At 35.0% G+C, this 26040-nt stretch overlaps 1 protein-coding gene across 2 annotated transcripts in view; it reads right to left on the bottom strand.

The window, feature by feature from the left end:
• Nucleotides 1-25748, bottom strand: part of Ccdc50 (coiled-coil domain containing 50) — a 65030-nt gene extending 39282 nt beyond the window's left edge. The window contains exon 1 of one of the 2 annotated variants that reach the window (XM_047563646.1): nucleotides 25245-25748. In XM_047563646.1, coding sequence (XP_047419602.1) covers nucleotides 25245-25293 — 49 coding nt within the window. In that variant the 5' untranslated portion in view covers nucleotides 25294-25748. The remainder of the gene's footprint in view (nucleotides 1-25244) is intronic. The other variant, XM_047563647.1, reaches the window with a different exon arrangement.
• Between the last annotated feature and the right edge of the window lie 292 nt (nucleotides 25749-26040).

Below are 26040 nucleotides of genomic sequence, written 5' to 3'. Positions count from 1 at the left end.
ACTTGAAGTAAATTATTGGAATGCATAAGCATTGGAGCAATTATGCTACTTATGAATTGAGAGTTGGTATAAGAAGTGAGGATGATGGTGACTTGGGTACAATGTATCAGGAAAAGTTGATTAACATGCAAAATGGATTTCGAAGAGAGGTTAAAATCTTTAAAGTTTTATCTTGTTCCCATTTTATTTTACTCTTTTTTATGGCATATTAGCTATTTCTCATAGCTTTGATTATTCTAAAATGTTCTTGGCAAATCTCCATTTATAATAGAATATTAACAAGCAAAGAGTTCTGTGGATCACTGATAAACATCTTTTCCATTTTCAACAAATTTTCACATTATATTACATGAAAATATTCTTCTACAAATACCTTAAGTACACTGGATAACTTTTGACAAATGCTGGTCTTACAGGCAGAGCTTAGTTTTTGAGAAAAAAAAAAAAAAAATCAGAATCAAAATTGGAAAGGAGCCTAAAAAAAACAAAAAATAACAAGTTAACAACTAGTTTGCTAATTTGTGGAGTGGACAAATGTTTGGTTACTTCAAGTGGAGAAGAGGTGTAAGTTTTTTGTTTGTTTTATTATGGATAAAAGTATCAGCATTTATGGCAGAAGGCTCCATTATGGAAAAAAAGACACAAGAGACAAAAAATACATAAGGACATCCTGAACTTCTGTGTCTGGAAAGCATACAAAAGATTCCTCAAAGGGAATCACAGCAAGAGATAAGATAGAAAGGCCCTGTGCACCACACTGAAAACTGATTTATTACACCAAAGGCATTCCTGGTACACAGTTTATGTAACATGCACCAAAGAAAATCTAGTATTTGCCACCGCACTTCACCAAAAGCAAACAAAAAATCTGCCTATTATACTTTTTATTATTCTTTTTGCTTTCTCATTATTATTATCTCTTTAGGGGAGACGCAGCCTATTCCCAAATTCTCCGTATAAGTAATTGTGGGGCTTTTCATTAACATGGGTACAGACTGCTACTACCTTTCTACAGATTAACACCTTTGCTTGACCTTCCTTTGGAAATCACCCAGAAAGTGGAAATATTTTCATACTCTAATAACCAACATGTTAAAGGAAAACAGAAAATTAAACATCACTAATTTCAATATCCTCTAAAATTCTGGTCCAAAAAAAAACAAATTTAAAGTACTAAAATAGTATTTGAAAAAAATGTTTTCTTAGTCATTAACATACCAGATTATGATCTCCTCAGCTTTCTATCCATCAAGGAAGACGTAAATGACTATATTTTACATGAGATATAGTTAAGATTATTTTATAAAGTTCACTTTAAAAAGTTTCTCTCCTCCTTAGAAATAAAATATTCTCTTTAAAACCTATTCCAGAGAGGTGATCTAGATTTAGAAGCGATATAGTAAAACAGTCTTTGGATCCCCTTATCTCTCGTATGAGCAAATAAAAGCATGCCATTCCCTTCTACCCCTACCACAATGCACTTGGGCATACAGACACAGGCACAGATACACACTCTTAAGCAGGAAATCTGTTTACTCCTTCGCTAAATTATCATATTCTCAAACTTTAGTCAAGAATCAAGCATTTAACCTGACAACACTAATGGGAAAAAAAAATTTAGTGGGGGAACAATTTGCTAAACTAATTCAGCTCTAAAGTTTAAAAGTTCTAAATAAGAATTAAATTATACTTCTATTAAAAAGAATGTTCACTCAGGTCGAGTACACAGAATGAGTATACATAAACTAATCACCCCATTTAAAACAAACCCAGAAATTTTCTGCCCTAAGAAACGACTGCATGATATTCTTCATATTATCCAAGTATTATGCACATTCCCAACTCCCAGTTAACTTCATACAAGAAGTGAAGCAGTCATTTCCTTTGTCATTCTTTTATTCACACCCTAACACTTTCTGAAACTATAATTCATATGACTCACTTTACTAGCTCCCACTACCCATTATAAACATGCCTAGATTACTAAGACATTCACTAGAAACTTTCAACTGTATTTGTTTTCCCTTTTAAGGAAGGGTAAAATTTTATGAACTGTCTTATTTTGATGTAAGTGATATAAGTAGCAGATGAATTACACACTCATTGTTTTGAGAACAGGGATGATGCTTGCTATTGTTAATTCCATAGATCTGAAATACCAAGAACAAGGAAGATATTCCAGAAACATATTTTGTCTCAAGAAAGTATGACAGGCAGCCACAAATGAAATATAGCATTTTGTGGTTTAAAATACAGGGTATTTTCACATTTATTCCTCCTAATCACCAAAAAAAAAAAAAAAAATGAGCATCCTAATTTTATTTATGAAGAAACTAAAGCAAAAAGTTAGTGACTTGAGCACGATCATTCAGTCAATAAACAAATGGATTGTAAATTAAATTCACCTTTTTGGTCTTAAGTATTTCTGTACAAAGGAAAACTGGAAGAAAAGTGTTTCGATATATCAGAAAAGCATGGTACTATCAAGTACTAATTAAAGACAAATGAAAAATGTACCTGAGGTTCTTTGAAATTAAGAATTAAATTTGGTAAAGGTGGTTACATGTATTCAAAAGTGGGTTCTACCCAATCAACAAATGAGCCCAGGATATGAACAGAAGATCTACAAGCAATCAACAATCATATGAAAAAATGTTCACCATCTTTAGTAATAAGAAAAATGCAAATCAAAACTACACTAAGATTCCATCTCACCCCAATTAGAATGGCGATTATCAAGAACACAAGCAACAATAGGTGTTGGAGAGGATGTGGGGAAAAAGGTACACTCATACATTGCTGGTGGGGCTGCAAATTAGTGCAGCCACTCTGGAAAGCAGTGTGGGGATTCCTTAGGAAACTTGGAATGTACCCACCATTCGACCCAGCTATACCAATCCTCGGCCTATACCCAAAGGACTTAAAATCAGCATACTACAGAAATACAGCCACATCAGTGTTCATAGCTGCTCAATTCACAATAGCCAGATTGTGGAACCAACCTAGATGTCCTTCAATTGATGAATGGATAAAGAAACTGTGGTATATATATACAATGGAATATTACTCAGCTATAAAGAATAACAAAATTATGGCATTTGCAGGCAAATGGATGAAACTGGAGAATATCATGCTAAGTGAGATAAGTTAATCTCAAAAATCCAAGAGACGAATGATCTCACTGATAAGCGGATGACACATAATGGGGTGTGAGAGGGGGGCAAGAATGGAGGAAGGAGGGACTGTATAGAGGGAAAAGTGGGGTGGGTGGGGTGGGGGGAAGGAAAAAATAACAGAATGAATCAAACATCATTAACCTATGTAAATGTATAGTTATGCAAATGGTATGTTGTTACTCCATGTACAAACAGAAACAACATGTATCCCATTTGTTTACAATAAAATAAATTTTAAAAATGGGTTCTAGATATCAAAGAAAAGTTTACTTTCCTGTCTCAAAAAAAAAAAATTAGACCTCTAGCAGTGATAGTCTATCCTCACTCCTGAAAGATGAGAACAATAAAAAGTTTGTTTCATTTGCGCAGTGTTTCATAGGTGATCTACTCGGAAAACCTTGTAGTATCTGTGCAAAATTTCAAGAAAAATCTCCCTTTGGAATAACCTGCTATCACTCTGGTCCTCCATGGAGCACTGAGCTTCCTGCCTTTCAGGAAAAGAGAGAATTAATAAATTTAGATTAATATGTCTAAGAAATATTTTAAAAAATTAAAAAATAATGTGTAAAGTTCCTTGCCTTTGTTTTCCGCTCTACAAAGGAAATGTCTCCTTAATCTATCAGAGTCCTTTCCCTTACTAAAACAATTGCCTGAGTAGAAGAAAAATGGAACATAGGGAAACTATGAATAAATTCCATCCAGGACAAATTCTGTACCTTCTCAATCCCAGCAAAGTTTACACACTTAGGGACCAAACTGACAGCAAAAGCACAATCAAGCACCAAAATTAAGCTCCTTGATTACCTTAGTCCTTGTCCTGATGCCAATTCGTGCCAATTTAATGAGAAAAAAGGAAAAATGTTTATTGCTTTGCCAGCAAAGGAGAAACACAGGGGACTCCTGTCCCAGAAGCTTGCCTCTGCCCATCAGGGAAAACAGAGGGCTTTAAAAGAAGCTATTCAAAGGCTACATTCCAGGTGCACCCTGATGGTGTGTTGAAATTCACTTGTAATTTGGGGGATAGTCACTTCCTAGTTCTTCTGCTGATATCTCCTTCATGTGAAGAACAGATAACTCAAGGCATCTTGTTCCCTGCACCCAGGTTAGGTAGGGGGAGAGGGAGAACAGGAAAAGAAAAATATGTCCTTTTAAAATAAGCAGCAAGGGCTATGTTCAAAAGGTAAAGGGGATCACTGTTCCATCCCTACTGAAAGTACACAGAAAACCCACTCCAGAGGAGGGAACCAAAACAAGAGATTTTAAATAAGCAAACAAACAAGAGTGTCAGCCCTTAAGGGAGGGAGAGAGGGAGGGAGAGAGGGAGGGGGAGAGGGAGGGAGGGAGGGAGCGCACGCTAATGGCAGGAGAACTGCCCTTATGTAGAGGAAACCCACTAGCTAATTGAACCAATGACTGATAAGGAGGTTAACAATCTAGATTGTAAAATGGTGTGTGGGGTGGGGATCAGAATCAGGGAAGAAATGGCTGCAGCCTTGTTCCCTTCACCTACAAACACCAGAAGCTAAAGGAACTGATCAGGAGCTTCTATAGGTTTCTCCCATCCATGCCCTCTGTACTGGGAATTAATCCCAGGGTCTCAAGCATGTTAGAAAAGTGCTCTACCACTGAGCTACTTCCCCAGCCCAACAGGAAGCTTCTTAAAGTGGCTGAGCAATAAAACTACAGATACTCTCCTAACCATCTGCCCCAATTATGAGACACAATAACAAACAACCCAAATTGCTGGTCATTTTAACAAAATTTCCCACTTTCAGGAAAAAGGTTGAGAACAAAAAACAATACCTAAGTAATGTTTGAGCAATTAATTTATTATGCACAAAGGGCAACTGAAATTTTGATCCTTGTAGTGTCTAAAATTTCCAGTTCACTGAAATTAACGAAATTGATGTACAGTATGACAGAGTAGAGAGCGGCACATAATCTTGGCAGATGCTAAGCAGATAAACTGCACAGGTGTTTCATCCTCATTTACTTTGTTCCTCATCAAAATAGGTAACAGCAGTGCTACTTTTCTGATCAAGCCTCCATATCCCCTGTTCCTTCCAATATGCCATGGTTAGTCCATCTGTCTGAGAGACAGATGATCTTTTCAAGCAGTGATCTATAATATAATTAAATCAGATTCAACTTCCTGTATTTATGGTCCTTAGTATAATTATCCCCCATACTAAATTACTACCAAGAACTCAGAGATTTCCACAATTCCTTTCTGAAAGACAAAAAAACCAAAGACTTTCTACCCATTGTATATATGATTAAGGGATCAAGTAATATTAACCGATATTTCAACTGCTTGGTGATATTTATGGTTACGGTTTTGGGTCCTACTTTCAGTTGTTTGGTTGTTGTTGTGGGTGTAGAAAACACAAGACAGGGCCTTACAAATCTGCAAAAATCTTAGCTACCACTACACAGATGTTAGCAGGGGGATCCCTGTTCTGTCTGCCTAAGGCACCCACCCACCCCCTTTGCTATCTAGATAATTCATAATTATCTTTCAGTATCTCAGTTCACCTTAGTATTCACTCGCAAACCAATTCATTTTATTCTCCACCTTACTCAAAACAAGGAGCTACCAGTACTACTTCAAACGATGAACTCTATCACCCCAAATTTCAGATGTGTTATAATAGAAGAACACATCACTTGGTAGAATTTTAGAACACTTAGAAACATGGTATACCAAGCAGGTGGTCACCTCTTATTCCCTTTAGGAGACAATTAAAACATATGACTCAATTTATAAAGAAATGATAGCTCTGGAATTTAGAATAATAAGTCTAAGCAAAAAAAAAGTGGGATTGCCCAGATTAGAGACCGGTATTCTAAAAATGTGTATACATATGTATATATAAGCAACAAATATGCTTAGGATCTATGTGGCATTTTGAGGCAAAGAATGCAATATGTGCCAAGATGCTGGCAAGAATCTGTGGAGTTTGCAGTCAGTTTCATGAGTCACTGGTTTGAGAAAACTTCCCCATGTCCTAAGAAGTCCTCTGAGGTTGCAGGCTGCCAAATAATGTCGAAAATTAGAAACTGTAAACTAAGTAGAAGGTGAATGTCAAAAACGGAATGAAGGAAGGAAGGAAGGAAGGAAGGAAGGAAGGAAGGAAGGAAGGAAGGAAAGAAGGAAAGAAGGAAGGAAGGAGGCAGGAAGGAGGCAAGCAGGCAGGCTAGCCTTGAGAAATCCTCATAATGAAGAGATTTTTAGGGTTCCTGCAATAAACATTACACAGAGATAGATACCTGTTTTCTTACTGGCGCATTATGATTATGCACAACAGTGGGATTCACTGTGACATATTCATATATACAAATAACTTGATCAATTTCATTCCCTAGTATATTTCCTTTCCCTCTCTTGTTCCCTCTCCTTGATCCTCCTTCCTCAACTCTACTGATCTCCCTTCTATTTTCCTTCAATTAGAGGTCCCTTTAAAATTTTTTCCAAGAAAACCTTTTTCATTAAAAGCTCTACACATACCAGAATAGAATAATGCAGGATTTTCTGCAAAGTTCTTCCAAGTATTTAATCTGCTAAAGTCACCATCTTGGTTAGAACACCAACCTTAACTCCCAAAGAAATATCTTCAAGAATGATATTAAATGATAGATTGGGTTTCTAAATTTCCAAATATTTCTAAATTTTAGTCCCTGTTCATAAAAGAATGATTCATCATTTCCTTAAAATTATAAAAGATGCAATCGTTGTCTATTATTATCAGAAAGGGTTTTATCTGCTGTCAAATTCTTATCTTGCTCTATCAATCATCTCAACTCCTCTTAAATATCCAGCAACACAAAACCCTTTCCTTTCAATGCAGCCACTTTTGGTAATTAGGTAAAATGGTCTTCAGAACAAAATCTGCCAACCTATTGTGGTTACCCACTGGTCCTAATTTTAGCCTTGGGGCACTCCCATTCCCTAGAGTGCATGTGGGTGCTCTGTACAAACCACTAGCACTCTGAAGCCTATTGTTTATACACCCTTTAGATGATCATCCATTTAGCATATCATTATTGGCCAATGCACAGGTAAAAAGTCTTAAAAATACTTGGTGTTATAAGAAGAAACTGGGCCACCCTGAGCCTCTATAGTACACTTTGACTACAGTTGAAATATCTGACTTTTCAAATTTAATTTAGAAATTACAAAAAAGGATAAATATGAAAACCCTAATATTATACTATGGGGTAATAATGTAGTTTATTTTCCTGTTTAAACATTTCCATGTTATCCAAGATAAAGAATCTTATAATCCTTTCCAAAGTATTTTATAATAAAAAGATGCATATCTTTATCCTAATTTAACTATCTAAACAGTGACATAAGAAGTATTTAGAAGGAAAAAAAATCAGTTGCAGTAACAATATTTTATTGATTCATGTATACTGCTCCTTTAGGGCTTTTGAATGCAAATTATTAAAGGAAAAAATTATGCAAATAAAAACAAAGTCTACACAAGACCCTAAATTTGACTACGCTCTTTCTGTGCAATGACACAAGAAGGGAAATATACTGTTATTCAATTCTGATCATCAGAAAGGAGAATATTCGTTGATGAAAAATGTTTATTAGTATCCAATATGATAGTAAATTCAGTGACCATGTTGAAACTTAGGAAACACTAAATAATACTTAAATGTGTGACTATGCACACACAAATTTTCAATAAACACACAAGGCTAAACACAATAGTCATTATAAATGCAAAACAATTAATCCCAACATTTCATTTGATGCAATTTATCAAAGTAGGTTTCTGAGTTGTTTTTTTGGTGTTTTCCCCCCAATCCCCTAAATTCAAAGTTAAGTGAAAAACCTCAGTAACCTAAATCATTTTTTTGGCAAGTAGATATATTATAGCTAACCACAGACACACCAGATTGCAGGCAAGTGGGTTTTGAAAATGCTGAGATAATATAAGTCATCAAATCAGATGTACTACTTTAATATCACAGACCATCTACATCATTATCAAAGACCACAGAGTAAGCTGGTAACTTATTGGAAAAGAGAAAATAGCTGAATCAGGAATTTCCATCTGACAGGGCAAATGGGAATAAGAGAAGCAGTGAAAGAAAAAAAAAGAAAGTGGAGCGGGAGTAACAGGGTAAAAACAGAGCAATTTTACTCATACTGGTAGCACCGTTGGAAAAAGAATTTTCCATAAGGAACTATCTGACTCAAGTTACCATAAGTGATTTTTTAAAAAAAAATACAAACAGCCTCACAAGCTTCTGGTGTTGCAAGCATAAACTTCATGGATTGGTGTTGTAAAACCAAAACCTTTTTTTTTTTTTTTTTCTAGCAATGTTAACAAAATAAAAGTTACTTGAAAAAAGTTATGGCTAGGTCCTTATCTATTCTAAGAAAATGCAAATGCAGATATTAACACAAAACACTCAAGTTGAACTTCCTTTCTTCTCAAGAAACAACCTCAAAATGAGCTCAATCAAGAAATCATTTAGTCTGAGTCTCCATCAAATTATTAGGTTCTTTTCATTACCACCAAGTGGTCACTAAGGCTCTCTTCAAAACCCTAAGTAATGAGCATTCCACAAGGCCCAATGCTGAATGGAACAGGTATTAGAAAAGATTTCCTTAAACTAAAACCTCTATGATCTATCAATGCATCATTATACTCTTAGAGTCACATTTTTTTTTAACAACACACTGGTCACATGTAGCATTTCTATTTAAGTTAATTAAAATTAACTTTAAAAAATTCAATTCTAGCCAAGCATGGTGGTGCACAACTATGATCCCTGCAGCTCTTGAGGCTGAGGCAGGAGGATCACAAATTCAAAGTCAGTCTTAGCAACTTAGTGAGGTTATAAGCTAAGATCCTGTCTCAAAATAAAAAATAAAAATGACTGTGGATGTGGCTCAGTGGTTAAGTGCCTTTGGGTTCAATCCTTGGTACCAAAAAAAAAAAAAAAAAAAAAATTCAGTTCTACTCAATTTCACTAACCATACTGTTTTGGACAGTATAAAATATAGAGTATCTCCATCATTGCATAAGTTCTATTGGAAACACTGTGCTAGATAATGATCAAGAGTGTGATAGATAGAATAGTGCCAATTTAGATAAATGGACCATCAGCAAACCAATTAGGCTCTACAGCATTTAAAACCGTACCACTGGTGTTCGTGTGTGCACGTGTTTTAACCAAAAGTTATTAATTACCTTTGTCGTTATGAACAACCAAGGGTCTTGAGTATATTATTGCTCATATTAACTACCAATTTACCTTTAAAGCACTTGTATACTGAGATTTCTCCAGGCTTGTTTTTTTACTCAGTCCTAAAGTCATGATAGATTTGCTATCCTCACCAGGGTGAAAAGGTCAGGAATCATTCTACGTTTATCAGACAACCACTGTACAGATAAGATCACATAAAAAAAGTGATCAAATTTCTACTTGGAAAGGAAAGGGACCCAGTTATTCAAATGGTTAAAGGAGTTCAATCCTTAAAATTCAATTGCTACCGATAAACCCATCAAATCTGTAATACTTTACTAATCAAATACTGCAGGACCTTGAAGTCAGATTAGCAACCACCTATACTTGTGAATTTCAATTGGCCTTGAAAATTAAACTGATCCCAATTAGAGAAGTATTCTCCTAAATTTATAGTCTTCTTTAAATAAGTTACATTTTACATGGGCGATCTACTTTAGTGAAAGTCAACAACTAAAATAATTATGCATAATATAAAAATGAGTAAAAAGAAAGCACACACTTCTACTTTTAAAAGGTTCAATTTTTAAATTGATTTATAAAATTTAATTAAAGTGATAATTATCAAAACTGTACTTAGAAAAAGATAAACTGTCATATAGTGTATTCTGCAGTACCATGGCACAGAATATGGGTTCTATGAGCTACTCAGTGAAGACATATTGCACAAGGAAGTTGAACAGTGTAACCAATCCTGGTTCCAACACTCACTTAATAAACTCTTACCACTTATGTTTATTTACCTATAATAATAAAAAGAAATAAAAACCATCATAAGTACTTAAGCACTGCAGGGAATTTGCATTTTTTTAAAGATACTCACAAATTATTCTGATGGAAACAGTCACACCTTCTATGTGGTAAACAAAGACCATCAAGAACTGCAGAATCTCCTCAAAACAGTAAACTTCATTATATAAGCAATAGCAAACAGAATTGTTTCAAGGCAATTTTTAGAATATGCAGATAGTAAAAATTTATTTATTCTATTTTGATTCTATGTATCCCTAAAGAAACTCCAACCTTCTGTTGTTTCACTATTTGGATGGCACTTTTCCTGGCACTTAAATGAGCCCTCAAGTGGTTTGGCAGCCAATTCTCTGTTTGCCTTAGCCTAGAAAGAAAAGCCACCCATCTCCTTAAGCCTCTGTAGAATAAACTGAGTGATACCATTAAAACCCAAAAGATCACATCCATCCAACTTAAGCACAAGTTTACACCAGAAAAAGAAAATCATGTTGGTTTATTGGCTTCATATGACAAGAGAGTTTCCTTAAGTACTAGCTATCGTAAATTCTCTTTATCCTTGAGTCAGATATTTCCACTTGCAACTTCTCTTCTGCAAAAAGATACTTGGGCTAGCCTTTTCTTTCCTATTAGAATTAGTAAATTCATTCCGTTTCAAACAATCAAGAGAAATACTCAAAATTCTCAAATTTTATTAAGATAGATCTTGAGATAAGTAGGCAAAGTGAAATACTCTTAGAATCTTGCTCCCATAACTGAAACACTCATAATTCCTTCTGGTAATCATTTATCAGAGCTCTATACATATTTCCAGTAACCCTGAATTATATAAATCAAAAATTATGAAAACAAATGAGTAAGTCTTGAGATTTGTGAAATTTCACTCTAGTATGTCATCATATGCTCAGTAATTGATCATGTTCACTGACTAGAAATATGTTTGTCTAAAGATATCTTGATATTCTGGCCTTTTTTCTAAAATCAATTTGGTTTTAATATGAATCTAAAGTAATGATTACACAAAAGATCAAGAGATTTCCTAAATATCGTATAAGCAGGCTCATATTAAAACCAGATTTCCTCCTCTAGAAAATACAAAATAAGGAGGGGACCCCACAGTGAATTAAAAAAAGCTGCTAGCCAAGTTTCAAAGTACACCCATTAACGCAGATAACCAGGAGTTACACAAAGATCTCAAGAAAGGATTCGTTGGCTCTCTATGAAGATTCATCAGGGGGGATTTTTTTTGTTTTGTTTTTTGTTTTTTGTTTCTTTTTTAGGAGGAAATTTACATTCACCTCACTGGTACTTAAACTATATGTGAAGTTCCAATAGCTCTCTAATCTCAATAAAGTCTATCAACTCAATACTAAGAGGACAGAAGCAAAAATCATAGTGATAAACTCCATGAAGAATGCTAAGATTAAAAATAAACAGTACAAAAGAGTGGCAACATGGATCTCTATTGATTTTCTTTAATGTTTAAGAAGTATTTCAGAGAAAAAGAAACATCAGTATCACAGTTATACAGACCAGAATTCTAATATTGTTAACTTGTAAGTTAAAAGACCTTAAAAAAGTTATTTAATCTCTTTGAGCCTCAGATTTCTCATCTGTACAATAAGGATAAATAGGGGGAGGATGGGGTGAGGAAAGGCTGATCAATGAGCACAAAGTTATAGTTAGGAGTAAGAAGTTCTGATGGGTTATTGCACAATAGGGCAATTATAGATAATGATAATGTACTGTACATCTCAAAAGGACAGAAGAAAGGATTAAGGGTCTTTTTACCTTGAAGAAATGATAAATACTTGAAGAGGTATGTTTAGGCAGATTTAAATGTCATACATATATACATGTGTCAAAACATCATGTTATCTTATAAATATATATGTTTTTGTGTTATGTTATTCTGTATCAAATAAAAATGTTTAAATTAAAAATATAAGGTTAAATGCTGTAAGGACTAAATTAGAGAAGGTTATGAAGGGTTAAAGAAAGTATCTGTCACTCTATATGAAGTTTTCCAAAATAAATGAAGCCAATTATTATTGTTGGCAACATCAAAGTCAATAAATTCCTATAGTTAATTATTTTCTCTTAAGTGTTTATTTTACTCAGATCTCTTTAAGTCAATAATTAACACAGATCCAGAACAAAATCTATACTGGAATATGCAATCACTATCTGCTGTTAATAATCTGTAGAAATGGTTTTTGACAAGGATAATTTTTATAGTATTGTCTAACTTCGTATATCCAACACAGGGAGGACACATTTCCACATATACTTTGTGGGACTGAGTTAAGGGAAAATCAGAATGTCTAGAATGTTTAATAAGCTCCACCACCCCAAACATTTTTCAGTTGAATGCTCAGAATAAGAAAGCAAACTAGAATTCCATATGAAAATTATGTAATTATTTACTAAAATAGAATCATCAAAGTATCATAATCAAGAATGTTCTAAGAGTGGAACTGTATGTTGAGAAGTGTGGTCAGTCAAAATACAATGAACATATTAACATGTAGATTAAAAAATTCTGGCATAGCTGAAACTAGATGGATTTTCACAATTTTTATACTTGGAGTTACTACAGTAAAAGCTTTTGAACAAATCTACTTGGCATTTTGACATCTTTACTGTAAGAAATGTAGATATGTTTTGCCAAATTTGAAGAAATACAATGGCTTCACTATAAGATACAAACTGAAATACAAGAACCCTCTTCTTAATTCTAGATACCTGTTATTAGTCCTGAGTCTGTCAGCAGCTCACCAAGTGATATTTACAAGTCACTTTGCAAATAAGAGCTCATGTTCTGACCTATGAAGAGACAATCTAAATTATCCTCATGAACTCACTCAATTTGGAAATAGGGTTGTACAATTCAGTATTAAGTGATATACATCTGTCTCTCAGATACCAGATCATCATCTAAAAATGTGATTAACTGCAGTCTATATGAAGCCTATCCATAAAGGATGGCTGATATGATAACCTATTGGATCAAACATTTCTCTCTTCATTGCAGATGTTGATTTCACTATTTCTAGCAAACAAAATGAGACACATCAGCTTTTATTCATCTATCTAGTAGCTTTAACCATCAGTAAACTTAAAAAAAAAAAAAAAAAAAACTTTAGTCAACCTGGTACCTTATAAGAAGGTAAGCTTTTCCTATTTCAACTAGCAGCTCTCAAAAAACCTCCTCGATCAGGGTAAAAGGAGACTATGTTATCAGTCACTAATTGTTCAATGGGTACAAATGTTGAACTGTGCCGTTTACAAAAAGATTTTCCTGGGATCAAGCCTGGGAAAGCTAACACCTTCCTCCTTTAAGTTCACCAACTTTTTAAGTTCATTTGCAATGTAGAATAAATGCCCTGGAGTTCTCTATATAAAGGCTTCAGTACACGCTACGATATACTTGATTATCACGTTATATCTTGCAAAGCCAAGTGAAAGAATTAGGGGTAGCTTGTATCTATGAACAAAGTTGTACAAATGCCTTTCTGCTACAGAGAATCTACTTGCCTCACTTGCTTTAGATGTTTTAGAAAACTTCTATAGTATCTCCCTAGAAGTAGAAATTTGGTTTTTTAACTTTGCATGTTCTTAAAGCAGTGTTTAATTTTCACATACCATATAAAGCTGAAAGAGATCATTTTAAAATAAGTACAAATTAAGAATATTCATAACCAAAGCAAAAATCTCAGAACTTCTTTTACTTGTATCTTCTCCCTCTTTTCATCATAAATCATTCCAAATTTGCAATCTGTACCTCATTTTAGTTTTCAATCCAAAACTTTCAGACTATCTCCCTTTATAGTCAAGAATTTTAAAAATACAAGGTATGTTTGGCTTTAGGTAAAAGTTTAAACATTGTCCCCTTCAAAAGTAAATCTAAAGGAGAAAATAAAATTACTGAACTGGACCCATCACCAACTAAGAAACTAACTGGATCCTCCAGTTAACAGTAACAAAATGGTACATCACTTTACTGGATAATGTGCACACATTATCAGGGTCTTATGTAACTAAAATTAATCCTTAGACAGTACTATGGGTTCAGACCTTGAGTTAACCTTAAACACCAATCAAACTTCTGGATAAATTTAAGAGTTGATAAAACTCATACAGCAAAAAGAAAATATACTTAATCCTAGTAACCTACTCTTATCCTAGTGAATTCATGCAAATGATCACAGCTCTTACTCTGCCATGATTAGCACAGTTACATCATGTCAGTCTACTCACAGAACACAAATTGTCTTATATTGTGACAAGTTTTCTGGAGTATCTTCTATGTGTAATTAACCCTAAGGAATACTGAGATCAGTCAGCTCAGCTACCAGCCTTGTCCTGAGAGAATTAGCATACCAAAACACAGAAACATGTTGCTTAAAGGTGAGTTCATGAGATAACCCAGGAAAGAAGCAGGGTAGACATATGGAAAATTACTATTTGAAGTATGTCCAGGAGTTGGGATAGAAATAGACTACATCTGGATAGTGGAGAAGAAAACTGCAGGTTGTAAGTTAGGGTTCCGGCTCACAGGACCAATTATCTGGAAGGGAGAAAAGTGGGAATGTTTACAGGGCACCTTGAATAGTAACACCAAAAGAGTCTCCATATCCACTTCTTCAATTAACTGTCAGAACAGGTTCATGTGTTTGGCATAGTAAACAGATTTAAATAAGATACTGTTTTCTCTGAATTATTACTGTTTTCTATGAATTATTATGGCTTAAAAAGTGATAAAAGGGAGATGTGGAAATAGTCTTAAAAATCTAGACTCAAAGTACTTCATTTTACAAAGTAAGTTAATTGAACCTAAATTTTTTACTCCAAGTTAGATGTCAAATTGAATAAAATAATGTATTGGTAAGCTAAAGCAAATCTTGCAAAATAATTCTAAGAGGAGCTCAGTTACTAAAAAGAAGCATGGTAGAAATGTGTAGAGTAAAAGGAGTAACCTCCTACACATCCATTTAAAATGTAAATGAAAATGATAGCTATATTACATACTGCCAAATAAGAATCAGAAATGTGTGTATTTCTTACCTCTCTTCGATTGCATGAATCAATTCAACATCTGTTCCCCACATTTTTGGAAATTCATAAGGAAACCCATAAATTAAGAAAAGAAAGCTAAATAAAAACAGTTTTGGTAAACTCTATAATTAAGTAAATTTTAAAAATGAGACCCCAATGATTTCTACTATATTCTATGTAGTATATTCACATTTCATTTAATAATCAGTTATAAAATAGAAAACAAATTAATAACTTCAACACAGTCTGCAGGAGACAGGTACCTTTCAGGCTTTAAAGTCAATGAAAACTTTATATTTGCATAGCTAGAAAGGATTTTGTAAGAAGGACCTCATGTAATCCTCATATCCTACTTCTTGTGGTATTTCAACAATGTCCCCTTCAGTTAATAATTTTTCAAAGATCAACCCTATGAAACTTTAAGAGGGAAACAATAAAGACAACAGAAAAAAAAAATGATTTGTGAATACACTAAAACCCAATTTAAAATAATGAGGTCTGGAAGCCTGGGAAAACAATAGAAGCAAATGTATCAATTTAGAATTCAGCAATCACTGACTAAAAGGGAACATTCTGTAGGCAAAGCCAGAAAGTGATTTGTAAATGGCTGACATTGTGACTAAACTGCTCTTTGGAGAAGAGGTGCTGCCCCAGATGTTAAGGAAATAAAATACACAGATTGAGTCCCTCTTCTTTTTTTACTTCAAGTTTCCCACTATTCAAAAATCAGCGAATGTAATACTTAAACCATAGGATCCTCTTCTGTTAATAGACAAAAGAAATTTTATGGTTGATGTGGAGGGAATGAAAAGGGAAAGACAAAAGTCTATTCAAACTTTTATTTCAGGCATTTGAAAGTCCTAGAGTAAAATTAATGGAAATTGACTCAGTCTTTATGACTCATTAGAAAAGCAGAGCCAAAAATGTCCAATGGAGACTCCCCTGGCATTTGATTACTGAGGAGTTGTATCAGAACTGGAAATATTCATGAGAAACAAAGTCTTCAAAGTTTGGTGGTAAATCAGTCTAGGTACACCTCTGATATGTTTCTAAGAACCAATACTTCATTTATACAAATATTCATAACAAGTTTTGAACAGAGTGAACTATTAAGTAATAAGCTAAATAACATAAGCAAACATTTTTTTTCAAAGTTGAATCTGTTGGCATTAGGGATATAGCTCTATGGTAGAGCACTTATCTAAACTGCCTAGCATTTGAAGTCCTGGGCTTGATCCCCAAACAGCACCACTAAAAAAATAAAAAAATAAATAAAAATAAAAAACAAGTTGGAAAGTTGGATCTGTTGGATACTCATGCACTCATAAAAGACCCCCCCCAACACACACACACACACACACACACACACACACACAAAGAGACATGGCCTACAGCAAACTCTTATTTTAAATAAGATTTTTATCTTGATTCAATCATGAAGTCCCTAGAAATTTATAAATTTTATTCTTAAAGAGAAGATAAATGGATATTAAGTATATTTTTAAAAGTCACTTCAAAAATTAAATATGCTGGAGATGAGGTTATAGTTTAGTGATGGAGCGCTTGCCTAGCATGTGTGAGGCACTGGGTTCGCTCCTCAGCACCACATAAAAATAAATAAATAAAATAAAGGTATAAAAAAATCATAAAATTTTTAAAAAATTAAATATGGTGTCATAAGAATTCAATCAACAATTATTACCGAGTACCATTACAGTAAAGCAAAGTTATGATAATTAGTGTTCATAATGCTAATTAAAATCTCAAAAAGTGTTAAGAAAGTTTTCCAAAAGTTTCACTGAAAGTAGTTTCAAAAAAAGATACTTTTTTTTTCCTATAAAGTACCAGTGAAAACTTTAAGCTTTGCAAGTCATGTGGTCTCTGTCACAACTACTCATTTTTAACTCTGCAGCACAAAAGCAACCATAAACGAGATGCAAATGAATGAACATGGTTGTATTCCAACAAAACTTTACTTTCAGACACTGAAATTTGAAATTCATATGACTTTCATATGTCACAAAACATCCTTTTTTTTTTTTAACAATTAAAAAATACAAAATCCTTCCTCAGCTCACTTGCTGTTTAGAAACAAGCAGCAGATAGACCCAATTCCTCAAGAGTTATAGTTTGCAGGTCCCTGTAATAAATTTCAGTTATTGAGGTGATTTACTGCTCATTCTTTAATACTGTCAGATAAATGAACATTCACTGCAAAAACAAGAAATAAGAGTAGGGGAAGATCCTAGTATTGGGGCAGTCACAGTATTCTCACTCTATATTTTCTAAATGCCCACTGCATATCTAGCCTGTACATAAAAACTATAGTTTCCTGGGACCAGCTCCAAGAGATCCAGCTAATATCAAGTAAAGTTAGCAATGGGTTTTTAATTAAACTGCCCATTATTCTGGTGTTGAACCAAGATTTAAAGCCCACTGACATTTGTAAACTATATATATATTTGATAAGATTTGTATCCAGAATATGTAAAGAACTCTTCAAGTTCAATAATAAGAAAACAGTCTAATTACACCAGGAACGGCGGTGCATGCCTGTAATCCCTGCAACTCAAAAGGCTAAGGTAGAAGGATTGCATGTTCAAGGCCAACGTGGGTAACTTAACAAGACCCTGACTAAAAATAAAAAATAAAAAGTATTGGAGACATATAGTTCAGTGGTAAAGCACCCATGGATTCAATCCCTTGTACTGCAAAAAAAAGAAAAAAGAGAAAAGTAAGATTATAGATTACAATTTTATAATTATATATAATTATATATAAATAACTTATAATTATATAATTTATAAATTATAATTATGTATAAATAACTTATAATATGTATAATACATATTATATACAATTAAAAATTATAAATATAACCAGGGCAAAAATTTACAAGACACTATAAGCACAAGAAAAGATTGTTCAACAAAATCTATCAAATTATGCTATGTTCATGTACAAATACATCACAATGAATCCCACTTATATATAATTGTAATGCACTACTTAAAGTAATAATAATAGAAGGAAAATTAGGAGAGTAGAGCAAGCAGATTATGGAAGAGACAGGGAAGGTACTAGGGAATGAGACTGATCAAATTATGTGCACTTACAAATGCTGCATAATGAATCCCTCCATTATGTATAATTATAATGTACCAATAAAAACTAAAAAATTTAAAATGGTTCAACAGTATTGGTCATTAAGGAAATATGATTAAAGCTACAATGAAATATTATTACAAACCTACTTGAATGGCTAAACGAACAAACAAAAAGACCCCGACAAAATCAAGTGCCAGGAAGGGATGCAAAACAATTGCTGCTCACATATGTGGCTTGTGGGAAAGCAAAATGGTACACACACTTTGAAAAAGAGTTTGGCAATTTGAACATATACTTGCCATATGACCTGGCAATCCATCCATAGGTGCTTATCCAAGAGTAACAAAAACTTAAGTACCACACACACAAACACACTCATATATAAGTGTGCACAACAACTCTATTACCAACTGAAAACCACCCAAATTCAAGCAATGAATGGACAAACTGAGGTACAGCTACAGGAGGAAATACGGCTAATCAATAAAAGTAATAGAATTACTGATATATATATATATATATATATATATATATATCAGTATATATATGTTGAAAGAAAAAAGCACTCAAAAAGCTACTTAAAATATGATTCTACTTAACATTTTTGACAAGGCAAACGGGAGGCAGAAAACACATCAGTGGTTAGTGGGGTGAGGAAAAGAGGTTAAGAGAATTGGAGGTTATGAACTGTTCTAAATCTTGACTTCTGTGGTGGTTATAAGGCTCTACATTTGTCAAAACACAAGAATTCTATATTAAGAATTTGTACTGTATGTAAACTATACCTCAGTGGACTTGACTAAATTAGAAAACAAAAAGGAAAAGAACCACTTATATATAAAACAAGACTGGTTGTACAATTGGTTTTATTAAAAAAATTTTCACTGTCCTAAGGCAGCATATGGTTACCAAATATCCTACGCATACACACTTACTTTGTGTACATACAAATACATGTGTACTTCTAAATAAAATGATGGAAAAAGAAAAGAGTTTTTGGTTTTTGTCACATCTTTTTTAGAGTAACATCAGAAAACTCTTTTGTACTGGTTTCTAAATTAAACATGTGGAACATTCTAGATTCAAACATCTAAATAATCCCCAAAGTTCTGCTGAATATAAAAACCAATTATCCTTTGTAGGTCTTATCTAGGGTATCCTCATTTTACATTTCTGAAGCACAAGGCATCTTTAAATGGGTCATCAGTTAAAAACATAAATCCAATGATACTTCCAGTAGCTAATCTGCTTTTCTGTCACTGAGGTAAAATTCATTTAATCTCAAAAACTTTTTTAGGACCCTGAAAAGAAGTGAGGAAAGACCATAGTCTATGGCTTTGTGTTTACTTTCCTAATCAGTTTAAATTCAGGAATATCAGAGAAGATATGGATTGTTTGTACAAATTTTCAAGTAGAAAAACACTAAGACAGAAGTGTGACTTCCTATTGTTCAGTCAATAATTTGTTGAATCAAAAATAAGTTTTTATATTTATCTAAATATTTAAATTAAAACATTAATTTAAAAATATTTAATTAAAAAATAAAATGTTAACTCATTATCTATATGAAACATTATCCCTAAAAGAACTGGAGAAAATTTCTAAAATAGTCTTGGCATTAATAATTTTCATTCTGCTATTATAACCCTATGACAGTATTAAAGAAGCACTTCAGAAATTATTCTTATGAATCTACAGAACAATTTAAAAGAGGAAAGGAAAAAAGGAAAGGAGAGGAGAGAGGAAGACAGGCAAGGAGGGAAGCAGGAAACTGACCAGTGTAAATATTCACAGTTCTAAAATTCTAGAGCTAATGTGCTAATCCCTAGCTATTTAACCTCAGTGGTTTAGTACAGTTCACTTCTCCTTTTTGGTCCACAGATTTTCATTTGGAAAATGAGGAGGCTGGCCTGGATCAGTAGTTTTTAATGCTCTAAGATCCCTTTTTAAAATATCAATTAACTCTATACAGTTTCCTACATAAGAATTATCCTTTAAATACCTGTTAGTTAAAAAAAAGAAAAGAATATTTTACAAATAACATTCACAACCATTTGAAAAACAAAGTTATTCATTTAAAAAACACTGCATGACTACATATAGCAATGAACTGGAAGATTCCCCCCCCTGTTATGTAAGAGGCATTTTTGGTACACATATGAACTTAAATTTAGAGAATTTTTTTGTAATAACTCCTTGTATTCCAAACCACAGTGTATGTCCATATACTACAGGGCACTTTTTTTTTTTAATTACACTACCCTTACACAGTATGTAGCACCCAGTGGATAATTAATTTTTTTTAAATCTATATCTAAGATTCCTTCTGGCTCCCAAATTGTATGAAATTGCTTTGTATTTAAGAAAAACACTTAAGTTTTTACTAAAATTCTATTCCACTATAATAAGTATTACTTTCAAGGCCATAAAAACAAGAAATTACTTTTTTTCTTTGTTACATATCTATGTTGGATGAATTCGATTTACAATGCATACCTATAAAAATATATATTCATTAGAAAAATAAATAAATTTAATGCTGACATTAATGACAGGTGACATGCATGATTAAAAGGCATTCTCTCTATTCCTTGAGAGCTTATACTCTAAGAAAGAGTATAGAATAATTATATTAGAAATAGGAATTCTAAAGCAATAAGGAACATCTAACAATATATTCATTCATTCACTCATTCATTTAAATATTTACTGAATATTTGCTAGCTATATGAAAGATAAGAAGCCAGTTGAGGAGAGTAAAGCAAGGTAAGTATGACATAGCTCAGAGATGTAGACAGGGTCTCACTAAAAACAACAAAAACTGCTATGGATTTTCAAAGGGGAAAGCAAATTTGCCCTCAAGCTAGACCATGTACATCTCACAAATATTCCCATTGCATTAGATGGCTAAAATTTAGGTAATATGTTTTTGATTTCTAGAACTACTGGGTTAATTTATCGAACCAGACATAATTTTGTATCTTTCACCTTGAAATTCTGGATGTATGTTATTCATTTAGTTTACCCCATTATGGCACTGTAGTGTCCTGGACTTAAAATAAAATAGGGCTCTCTGGGTATGTTTCCTTTTATAGACATTTCTAAAAATGCATTCAATTTTCTTTCTCTAAAGAAAAAGAAATTGCTTGCAGAAAAACTAGCTAGCTATACATCAAGGAATAATTCACTCCCAGGTGCACTGATTTTAAATGTTAAGCATCTTTCACACACAGAGTTTACCAACTTTGGGAAGAGTAAAACTTTCCATATGTAGAACAATACCCCCCTCCCCCAAAAAAAAGAGCTTTGGGCAACTGCTGAAAGGAAAGAAAAAAGAAGATTGACGCTGGGAGAAGATGGGAGGGTGGGAATATAATTGCTAAGTGGTTGAGAGTAAAAAACTAACACTCAAGAAACTGCAAAGAGGGTAATAAAACATCAAAGGATGTAGAAAGGCTTGGATACAAGCTAATGCTATCACCAACAATTGTGATAATATAAAATCTTGTTTAGATGGAGAAAATGCCAAAATTAAAACATAAGTGGGCAATTCAAATTAAGGAATGTTAGGAGAATTTAGAGATCAAAAAGGAAAGCAGAACATCTTGATTCTATTTCAGAAGGAAAATTCAGTGAAGAAGTTAAGAATGCAAAAAAAATTTCTAAGTTTGTCAACTGACTAAAAGTATTTATATTTGGAAAAATACATTTTTAGCTCTGAACTCTAACAAGTTTTCCTAACATTTGTAAAATGTATACTGCATTTTAGATATAGCTCTAATTACTTTAAAAAGTGGTTTGGAACTATTTCAAACATTTTTGCACAGAACCTGACATGTTTCAGATGAAAGCACCATTCCTAAACATCAGCAACAGTATTCAACAGTGTTTTCCACTACAAAAAGTGTGCAGATGTTCCAAATAAGTTTTAGCCAGAAAAAAAAAAGACATGTTGACATTTAGTTGACTTAATTCCTTTCACCTATGTAAGAACTCAATCGTTTCTTTGTGTCCTAGTTTAAAAGAGATACACCAAGGTATAAATACTGCCATAGTAGTATGTGAGAAAGAGGGGGTGGGAGGCAGGGCATTAAAAAGTCCTGTCCAAATGATGAATATCTATCTTTGACCTCCTTAAAAACTAAGGAGGGAAACACTGGATTTTAATCCAGGAAATAAGATTCTCAAATATTCCCTTTCCCTGATGTTAGCTGCTGCTACCCATGACCTCTGCTGAGATGTTCAGAACAAAGGTCTCAGGGTGCCCCAAGCCCTCCTAAAAAGTGACAGTGGGAAGGGTCATGTATTCACTATATTAATATTCTAAATCTCTATTGGAATCTGCCCCATGATGCCAAATTTAATTGTTTATTAACTGACTAAAGGTTTAAATTAAAATAGAGAAGTGGAGGAGACAGATTTTTTTTTAAATGGGGTTCAAAAATCTGAGCCAGAATATTAAGTAAAGTACTACCAAACTTCCTCAAACTTAGTTGGAGTTTCAGTATTACAACAGTCTCAATGTTTGAGTATATTTTGCTCCATCATAGGCACCAGCTCTATTCTAATTAGGGTAAAGACGCTATGAGGGAGTAACTGAACCATAATTAAAAGGTATATTAAAGAAAGATACAATTTATTAGACTTGAATACTTACCAGATCAAAAATTTCATCACTATTAAGATGTTCCTAATACAGCACATCATTTCCTTTGATGATCTTAGAACCAGAAAAATCAGATGCTTATAAAAACAAAGATCTTTTCAACAATTTCTGACCTCCTTCGAAATTACTATTTAAATTCCAACTTAACAAAGACACATGAAAGAACCACATTACATTTCCTTATCCTTTATCAGATTATGTAAACTGAATTACCAAACACAATATTATGCCAAACGAAAACCAATTAGAAATGTATTAAAGTCTTAAAAGAGTTTGGAAATAGAAAAATCCAGCATTTTTAGATGAAAAGGGTTTGTGGAACTCCTTGAGAAATAATACTCCAGCATAAATCATTCATGTCTTTGTAAGAAATCAAAAGCATAACCATAATATAAATGCATACACAGAAAGTGAGTCTTAAATTTTTTTCCAGGTCACTGACATAGATAATGGATTGGGTAAAAATCACAGCACTATATTATTAATACATTAAATGTCAGACCTTGGGGTTTGTGGTTTTTTGTTTTGGTTTGTATGTGGTTTTTCTTTTTGTTTTGTTTTGGTTTTGGTACTGGGTACTGAAGACAGGGGTACTTTACCTTGGAGTTATATCCCTAGTCCTTTTTATTTTATTTTGAGACAGTGTCTTGCTAAATTGCCAAAACTGGCCTTGAACTTGCCTACTTCTGCCTCAGTCTCCTGAGCAGCTCAATTACAGGTGTGTACCACCATGCCCTTCTACATACCATGTTTTGTTTGAACTGTAATTCTCACCTACGCATCAGTCACCCCCAAGGAAACACTACCTCAGGATCACTTTTTCTTTAAGATACAACTAACACACACACACACACACACACACACACACACAACTCAAATCCAAAAGCAATGGGCAATCAGACAATCTCTAAGACTAGGACTCTCAAAGTAAAGTACTGATCTTTCTTTCCTAGTACACAGGCTCCTTCATCTTAACAGAGAAGTAAAAACTATATGTGAATGTCTAACTCTTCGCCAAAGAAACAAAAAGGTGAAAAGGCACTAATACTAAGATCTTAGATCTGGGTGTGTTAGAATACCCTTCAGGAACAATAGGACAGACCCAGACTCATTACAAATTCTACATAAAACCAGTGACTACTAAGTAATCAACAGTCTCTCCTAGTGTTTGGAACTCTGGGAAAGAAAGCAGCTAGGCAGTCACTAATTTTCTTGGGGTTTCTGGGTTGATCTGAGCAAGACCATTTGAATCCAACTAAGCTGGCAATGAAATAACACAGTTCCAAGAAAGCAAAATTCTTATTTTCAATTCCACATTCAAGACATTGCAGGTCACAGTACTCAAGTGAAACAAAAGTCATTGACAAAGGCAGTCTTTGCAAGCTCTTGGAATTTCTGACCTCACGACAGCACTCTGGAACTTTGGTACTTCCTAGTACCAAAGAATAGTCAAAGACAACTGAAGGTTAGGATGATCCAAATAACAATAAAAACCGCTAGGTCCTAGAGTATCTGATGAACACCAGGGAAGGGAAGTGCAGGACTACTCGCAGTAAACTAAAGTCAAACTGGTATTACTCAATCTTTATTTTCCTGAACATCTGCGTAAGGAGGCATTTAAAAAGGTCACCAGGCCTCTGTTCCCCTCGCTCACCGTTTTTGGTAAAAAGGGGAGAAAAATGTTTATAACAGCTTCCTGTCCGCCCACTCATGGCAAAGCCCAGCCTAAACTTTTAAACCTTGAAGAAGGTGGGAAAGTCAAGCAGCCAGACCCAGGGCTGGGAAAAGTACTGAGAGAAGAAGGGAAAGAGTCATGTTTCAAAACAAAGGCTGCACAAGGAACTGAACGTCAACCCCTCCTCACTTCCCAACCCCTCCCCACTTCCCAGCCTTCAAGTCTGCTAGGCTGGGCTTTGATTTTTAAGAAGTAGTCAGATTTACGCAGCTCTTCAGCGTTCGCTGAGGCTTTGCCATTCATGAGAACACTGGCACAACCACTTGCTGAGGATGGTGCTATCCTCCCCATCCCCTTTCAAAGGAAAAACTAGGCTTAGATCCCACTATAGATCCTAAATCCAAGTTCCTCCGTATTTAGGCCAGGCCAGCCAAGGCGGGCGCCCTGAAAGGGCCGCGGGGGCCGCAATGCCGACGCCCCCGGCCAGAGAGGACCGGCCGCGAGAGTGGAGGGACCCGCGCGCGCCTCCCGCCCCAGTCCCTACCTTCCTTGACTCCTGGCAGCTTGGACTGGTCGATGCTGACCTCGGCCATTTCGGGCCAGGGTCTTGGCTCCCCCTGGCCGCCCGCTTCCCAGCCGCGCCGGCACCGAGCCGGCCCGGATCTCAGGAGCAGCGCCTAACGCGGCGCAAAGTCTGGCGGTCAGAGTGCACCCGGCCGGGAGCAGGAGCGGGCCGGCGGACAAGGGCTGGCGACAAAGACGGCGGCAACGGCCCCGCGAACCTGGCTGGCGAACCAGCTGCCCCGCCGCAGCACCTGCTCCGGGCCCCCGGCCCAGATCGATACCAAATACCCGGAGCCCGGAAATGGACCCGGGCGGTCCAGTACGGAGGGAGAGAGGAGACAGAAAGGCGGGCCGGCGAGCGGGCGGGCCTGGGTGGGGAGGGGGAGGGGATCTGCAGGTCTGTAACCGCAATTGCTAGTGGCTGGCGAGCGAAGATCGGCTCCCGCCGCCGCCCCCTGTTGTCTCCTTTGTGCTCAGCCAAGCGCCTGAGGCTGGGGCCCTGAGGTGCCCTGGTCCCAGAGCCCTGCGGCCCTTCCGCGGGAGGGGTCTCGTCCTTAGGTGGGGACACGGTATTCTGAAGGCCTAGACCAAAAGGCTACACGGGTCACCCAGTAATCGTTCCTGTCAGCTGTGTAGTTAGCATTCTGTGCTACGGTTCAGAGATTAAGATTTCCACAGGGTGTTTACTGCGTGCTTGGCTCTGTCTCAGACGCACCTGGGATTAAAAGGGAGTTTATATGTGGGATAAAAACTTCAAATACAACAAACAGAATGAA

The sequence above is a fragment of the Sciurus carolinensis genome, chromosome 9 (genome assembly GCF_902686445.1).
Source record: "Sciurus carolinensis chromosome 9, mSciCar1.2, whole genome shotgun sequence".
Classification (NCBI taxonomy): Eukaryota; Metazoa; Chordata; class Mammalia; order Rodentia; family Sciuridae; genus Sciurus; species Sciurus carolinensis.
Note: the sequence above shows the minus strand (reverse complement) of the source record. Positions and strands in the feature narration are given on the sequence as shown.